General features: G+C 41.4%; 1 protein-coding gene across 1 annotated transcript in view; it reads left to right on the top strand.

The window, feature by feature from the left end:
• The first annotated feature begins 4,827 nt into the window (after nt 1-4,827).
• The window catches only part of LOC110985856 (MAM and LDL-receptor class A domain-containing protein 1-like), a 48,865-nt gene continuing 46,491 nt past the window's right edge, over nt 4,828-7,201 (top strand). Inside the window, exon 1 of the mRNA XM_022247272.2 lies at nt 4,828-5,255. Within this exon, the coding sequence (XP_022102964.2) occupies nt 5,195-5,255 (61 nt within the window). The 5' untranslated portion in view covers nt 4,828-5,194. The remainder of the gene's footprint in view (nt 5,256-7,201) is intronic.

Below are 7,201 nucleotides of genomic sequence, written 5' to 3'. Positions count from 1 at the left end.
TATCGAAATTCCACACTTATTTGTACGGAACAGAGTTCATCCTTGAGACAGATCATCACCCATTGTCGTATTTGTCTAAGGCCAAGATGATTAATAATCGTGTCATGCGATGGGCCCTTAGCCTACAGCCATACAGGTTTGTCATCAGGTCCATCAGAGGATCACAAAACATGGGCCCAGACTACCTCAGCAGATGTACTCTGTAATTGTAGTAATTAGTATAGACTTTGATTTATATAACAGATTTATAAAGTTGATGATAAAACTTCACTTAGTCATCATCTTAAGATGGGGGCTGTTGTCACAATGTGAGAAGTTTATAAATCATGTTTATATTACATTAACATCACAAGTTGGGAAATGTGTGAAAACCGTGGTTATATAAATATTGGTAGAAAGAAAAATTATTGGGCTAAGAGTTACTTTCAGATTTGAGTTTGTCCCCACACACCTACTGCAGAGTGTAGATGGCTATTCAAAACCAAATTTGTCAGAGAATACATAGTGGCAAGGAATGTTATGCAAATTAATCATGCTTGAGTAACTTTAGTCCAAGGCACTCCCCTGTGTGTGTGCTATTAGGCACTACCAATGCAGCCTTAGTGGTGTATGGAAGGGTAGTCCACCTGTGTGGTGAGGTACATGTCATGCATGTACTGTACATAGGGCGTGGCCCTGAAGAAAAGCCAGTTTGGAAATCAAACTGTAAGTTAATTTTACTTGGTTTCTATTTATGTTTATGCTTATTTTGTATAAGATAATTGTAAGCTCATTTAAAAGATGTGTTTAAATGGCCAAAAATTATTGAAGGTTATTTGGATTCTTTTTCAAAGGGTTTTCCCTGAGGGGAACTTAAAACCTTGCTGGTTCTGAGTGAACCATTTGTTCGGAGTGCACCAACTTCATTCTGAGGGAGTCATTTGTTCTGAGTGAACAACCGTCACTCCGAAGGGATCATTATATTTGTTCTGAGTGAACAAACATCTTTATGAATAAACGAGCACCAGTATCGCTCCACAGTTCTTAGTGAACTAGCCACCCCACCCAGCTCGAGGTGAAACAGTACAGAGAGGTTTAAGGCCGACCATCAGGCCAGCAGGGAGAACCATCCTTCGACCTTCCTGGAAGATCAGCCCAGGCGCTGATGTTCATCTGTGCACCCACCTGGAGACAGCTTTACTCCAAGGAGCTGGCAGACATATTGTAGAGAACTGCATGGTACACGGGCGTGGGCATTCTTCCACCCATGCAAACTGTTGACTGTTATGAAGGTGGCCTGGTGGGGCTTGAATAATTAACTAATTAGTGGTAAAGATTTGTTTATTTATTTTCACGAAATGGCCGTAGGGGGGATATAATTAGGTATTTACACATTTTACTAATTCGATTAGAAACTGGTTTTGGGTACAAGTGTTTTTTATTTGGTAGGGGGGGTTGGTAGAATAAATGTTCCTTGTCTAATGGAAAAAAAAAAAACAAACGGTTGATCGATTTTGAAGTATGATTGTTTGACCTCCAAAAACTTGTGTACCTACTACCATACTGGTTAGTTATTTTTTGGTCCACTGAGGGGAAAGTCGGACCCCTGGTGTGACACTTGCCAAACAAATAGAAATAGTTTGAAATCAATTTAGGTAATATTTCCATGTCAAATTGCACAGGTCACAGGTCATGTTATTGATGCGTCATTTTTGCCTTTCAGAAACTGAAATCTGGGCAAATTATTTTTCGCGATGATGCCAAGCTTGCTAACGTTCAAATTGCAAGGAAGATAAAGTGGTGCCTCTTCTATACCATCCGCACATTTTTACTGAATATTTATTTTTTTGAAGAAACTACCCCATACAGAACTGTACAAATAACTCCTTTAAACTGGTATTTCTATAATGAGTTTTTTTTTTTTGATGATGTGTATTTTGTGGCAAAATACCAGCCAATCTTTGCCATGAAATTCGTCAAATGAAGGGGGTTTGGAATTCAGATTAACTCTCCCTCATCCCAGAGGGTTAAACTGACTTCGAATGGGTCTCTTTTTCGGCTTGCTATATCCGAAAATTACACATAATTTGGTTTTCCCTGAATTCAAAACTTCACCCGCTGGGCCGTGTGCCAAGTCTGGATGTGCCACTCTGTACCCGGTACCAACCTTAGCAAAGAAACATGGATATCATTTTGATCCCGACATACCTTGTTCTTAAATTACAGGAAGAACGATGAATGCTTTTTCTTTGACATGTGACGGGATTGATCGAATGGAACGTGATTCCCGATTCCAAGAAAAAAAATAGCTACTTCTGAGCTTTGGGAATTTTCACCTGACAAAGGTACCAGTCACACGTTGACATGGACTGTACTTGGATGGATAAACTTTAAAGGGCCACATCGAGCTATGATCCAGATGGGTTGGAAGCTTTTCTTGTTGGAAGTTTCCATTATAGTTGCATGCAGTAAGGACAGCTGTATGTGGGAAAATCGCCGGTGATGCACCAAGGGGTGCATTCCACCAAATCGTTGTGTTTCTGCGCGCGAACTCATTAATGTTTTGTGATCCCACGGGATTTTTACAATAAGAAAGACCATAATCAGGAGGGAAACAGAGAAATGTTTCTATAAATCCCGAATTTCGTACTTACAGTTTCCAGTTCGGGCATATTTTGGATAGAAGCGGGCGGCTGATTCAGAAATGAGCGCTTAGTTTTATTGTTGTTTTGGGGTATCTTCCTTGAAAGGCGAATAAAAGAGATTTTTATGGCTAACCCTCATGAAGTTAAAACGAAAAGTGATCTTCTGGCCATAATCTTGAATTCCCAGGGAAAAAACGTAGGCCAACCTCTTCACGAGAGTCAACAGGCGGCGCTATTTCGGTCCGATTTTGCACAGTTTTCTATGGGCACGTATTTGGTGTAGTGCAACTAAGAGTGGAGTTATAAGCACGCCATTTTGAATATGGTGGTCGAGAATCCTACGCAAGGAGGAAGAGTAGGCCTAATGTCAACTCGTGGCGTGGCTAAAATAAAGAGTTCACATTATCATGATGGCATAAAGTAGAGACTTAATAACCAATACACATAGATACAAATGCTGTTGGGAGTTGTAAGGGGCCATAGTTGGTGGAATAACGTGGTAGGTATTATCGCTATGCTTTCAAAAAGGTGCTTGCACTGCATTTAAAAGCATCTAGGTTATCAGGTTCTCTTCCGTAAGAGAGGCAGTGATGTAATCAAGTACTTTTTGAGAACCAGGTTCTCTACCAAATATTAGTTAGGAGGGAACAAAGCTGAAGTACATCGGCATTTGACGGTACATGCATAAAGGTAAGATTACAAAGCAACATAATGACTTCAGACCATCACTGTTTGATTAAAATTAACTTTTTAGGACAAAAGAACTCAGAAAGTACACAGCCGAGTACTTTTCTCCTTAAAACTTAAATTTTACACCACTGGGAGTGTCTGAAGTCTACCATTTATTTTGTAATCAAATCGTTGCACATTTACCATCAAATGCCTGTGCACTCTGGCTTTATTCCCTCTTACCCAGTTCGGTATTTTGCGGAGAACGTTGATATTTGGAAAGTACTCGACTACAACACTGAAGAGGGCGGAACAGCCTTTGGTCACAAATCACGTAATCTGATTGTTTTTTTCAAATGCTTCACATGACCTAGCCGAGCACCCGTGACTTCTTTTGAATCCTCGTGCTGCTACTTTTGGAGGGGGGTTCAGTCTTGGGATCACCCAAGCATCCCCTGTCCAATATCTTTGAATGTGTTTGCATACACTATCCTCACTGCACATTGTTGTGAAGAAAAAACTCTCTCCCCTATTCTCCTAGTGAATCAGGCCAGTGAATTTAGACCAATGAGATACTGTTTGGGATCATCCGACTGTCTGGAGCTGTGTTGCTGACGCCACAATAGTTTATTACCCTGTCTGACCTTTTTATTATTAGGCCGGCCGGGCCTGGCAGCGCTAAGCTGAGACCACCTTTTAACCTGTTGAGACTTGTGAGAGCGGTTTGGCAGAGGAAAACACATGCATGACCAAACACATCATGTAGTGCCTTTTGCCATCCGTTGGCTTGTGTTGTCTCATGGAGGAAGGAGGGGAGAAAGAAGCGTGAAAATGTCATTTATGGGTCCAAAAAAGGTGCAAAATGCTCCTCTCAATACGAGCTACGCCCCCATAAAGGACTTCCCCCCCCCCCAAAAAAATGCAATTACAGCCTGCCTTAGAGGGGGTTCCATTTGATTTATTCAGAAAAAAATTGGGAGAATATAATTTGTATGTAATAAGTCCCCTTTTACTGCAAAATATGTGTGACCAAAGCATGTCCCGGGTGCCATATTTGTGTTTTTCGAAGAAATGTCTCACACCGAATTAATTAATTAATTAATTAATTAAGGTTACACATTTTTAAAGCTCCAAGGTTTTCAAACCTCCCCACAAAAGGGGGTAACAAGCAGGGGTGTATCCAGGAATTTTTCCGGAGGGCAGGCCCCTTAGCTTTTTGCAGACAGGCAGACACAAAGTAAAAGCATTACACTGTGATGTGCATGTCAAAAACCCTTACATGATATAACTTGTTGTACATGTATTTTTATAACTGTTATTTCATTTTTTTTTAATTCTTGCGTGCGTGTTAGAACAGGGGGTTAACCCCCTGCCCCATCACGTCTGGATCCGCGCCTTACATGACCTCCTGATGAGCCCATCAGTTGATTTTATGTATATCCTGAATGTTTCGTCCGACGACTAGCCCTTTGTCGGACGATCATGTTCCTTTAATCCCTACCCCCTGGGTCAAGTAGAACCGCGCAAGTTAGCCTGCCAGTAATTTTTGTCCAAATATTTTCACCCACTTTGGTGCTTTGAACTCCAGTAAACAGTCAATTACTCCGACCCTATGCTTATGTTGAGGGGCGCGTTTTTCCCCCTGTTCCACCTGAAGGTCCTGGCATCACATGTTCCCCAGCGGGCTCAAGGGTGTCGCTGTTTGGTTTTGAACATTAAGAGACCCGTCAAGTGATGAGATCGGTTTGAAAGCGGTGGGCGTGTACCAGCCTCTGCCGGGCCGACTCCTCTTGGTGCAACACTTTGAAGGGTTAGATACCGTCAAGTGAATTAACAGACCAGATCAGAGGGGTATATTGAGTGTGCTTTGCTGCGTCAATAGACATTCTTGGCTGAGACGAATGACCATGGAGTTACGCTGCTATGTCCTGTTTGTCATCCTTTCATCGGCTATCTCATTTTGTAAGTGGTGTTGGTCTTTTCATTTTCTAAAAAGAAAACATTTGAACAAGCAGTTCTGATAAATCTGAAAGTGGCGATCTGAGATCTCTGTCCACGCCTGAAGGGCTGTAACTAAAATGGCATGTCACCTTTAAAGGTTTGAATTTTGTTGAATGATTGAATTTTGTGACCGCGGTTGCCTTTTTTGACAAGCTTTTATTCAACCCACAAAGAGGTACTGTTTAACAGTAGCTTAGGCCTACTGTTCTTTTCGGCATCACTCTTACGCCCACACTGTCGCACCCCCCCCCATCACTTTCTTTTTCCACCGGCAAAATGACTTTTTAAACATCTAAAAAATTAAAAGTTCAATTAGCATTGTTTAACAATGGGAAAAACTGCATGTGCTTTTCAAGACAATGGTACCTGCTGGTACACAGTTGCTGGAGAGGTAACCTTTTGGTCCATATTATATATCAATATGACGTTTCTTGGTTAACTCTTCTGGCTGGGAACACGACCCTTACTGTAACTTGACTGATTTAGTGCCCGTTCGCTGTCAGATAATGCAGCATTTAGGTGTTGCAGGTTTCTCTATGGCAACATTCTCCACTGAGGCCTCACCTTGTGTGACCTTTCGGGAAGAAGGGGTTTTTGGGGGGGGGATGTTGCTGAAAGGCGGGCACAGTGGTAATGTATTACATTGTTACTCTGTAATACATTACATTGTACCAAATTAAGAATAACCATTATATTTACAAATATAATGGGACAGTAAAGTTGGAAAGATTTTGTGTACGTTCTTATGGGAATGTCTCCCTAATGAACCATTAGCGGTGAGAGTATTTTCATTATTATTATTATTACTGTAATTGTTATTTCATTCATTTTGTTCCTTTCTTCATGTCAGAGTGGGGATGGGGTGACCCCCCCCGGATCAGCAACTGATTACAGACTGGACTTAGAAAAAAGTTCAGCGAAAAAGTCAACTCCGAACTGTTCGGGCGTAAAGTTAACAGACTGTGATTTTGTATGGATTGTTTTATTTTGGTATCATCGTATTCAAGTGGATTTTAATATGCAAACTGCTCAAACACTTCAAACACCTAGAAAAAAAAGGAGAGCGCAAATACGCTATTCCAATGAGCTCGAAAATACAAAAGGATCCAGAATCGAACTTCCTGGAGCCAGCTTTTTTTGGGGGGTGGAGTAAAACAACTGAGGATTTTTCAGGTTACGTCACGTTTGATGCGTTACTGAAGGGCATTGGTAAAGTCTCAAGTTATGGAGAAAGGAAATAAAATACATGTCGAACAACTTGTCCTCTTACCACATTAAAAAGTCTTTTTGATGGCCTTCGAGAGGTCCTGTCCTAGTGGTGTGTAACTAGACCTATGGGGATATGGGGCACGTGCCCCTCAGCAGACGCCCGTGCCCACCGACGCCGTCCCGCTTTGAAAGCAGCGAATACTCCTTTAAAATGCAACTCCAGCTTTCTTGTGATGTCCCTTTGAAAAAGGTGTGTAACCCCACCACTGTATGAAGCTCCATTAGTGCCACTTTTTACAAGGTGATAGGGTATGGAAGATGAAATTTGACCGTCTGCTTTTCTGCTATCAGAATAATAGAAAAGCAGATTCACATCTATCTCAAAAACAGAACGAACATTTTATTGTACTGCATTTTTCTGCTTTTTTGCTACCACAAAATCAGTTTTAATTTTCCTCCTTTGCTAGTGGCCTAAAAGTAGCCAAAGTGGATTGAACGTTTTAACGACAATCAAGAAGTCAACTTTTCTGCTTTGTGATACCGGAGAAGTAGATTTTACATATGTGGCCTAAACGTGGCCATGCATCCGTTTTTCTGACCTCAATGGGCCGTGAATGTTGTCATAACCTGTAGGTTACGACCATTTCCGCTTTGGAGGAGTGAAGACGTAGAAAACAGTACTTAGGGTGTATGGCGCA

Source organism: Acanthaster planci, linkage group LG05, assembly GCF_054643075.1.
Source record: "Acanthaster planci isolate LZ-2023a linkage group LG05, COTS_SCS, whole genome shotgun sequence".
Classification (NCBI taxonomy): Eukaryota; Metazoa; Echinodermata; class Asteroidea; order Valvatida; family Acanthasteridae; genus Acanthaster; species Acanthaster planci.
The sequence above is the reverse complement of the archived record's forward strand: the minus strand, read 5'-3'. Positions and strand labels throughout refer to the sequence as shown.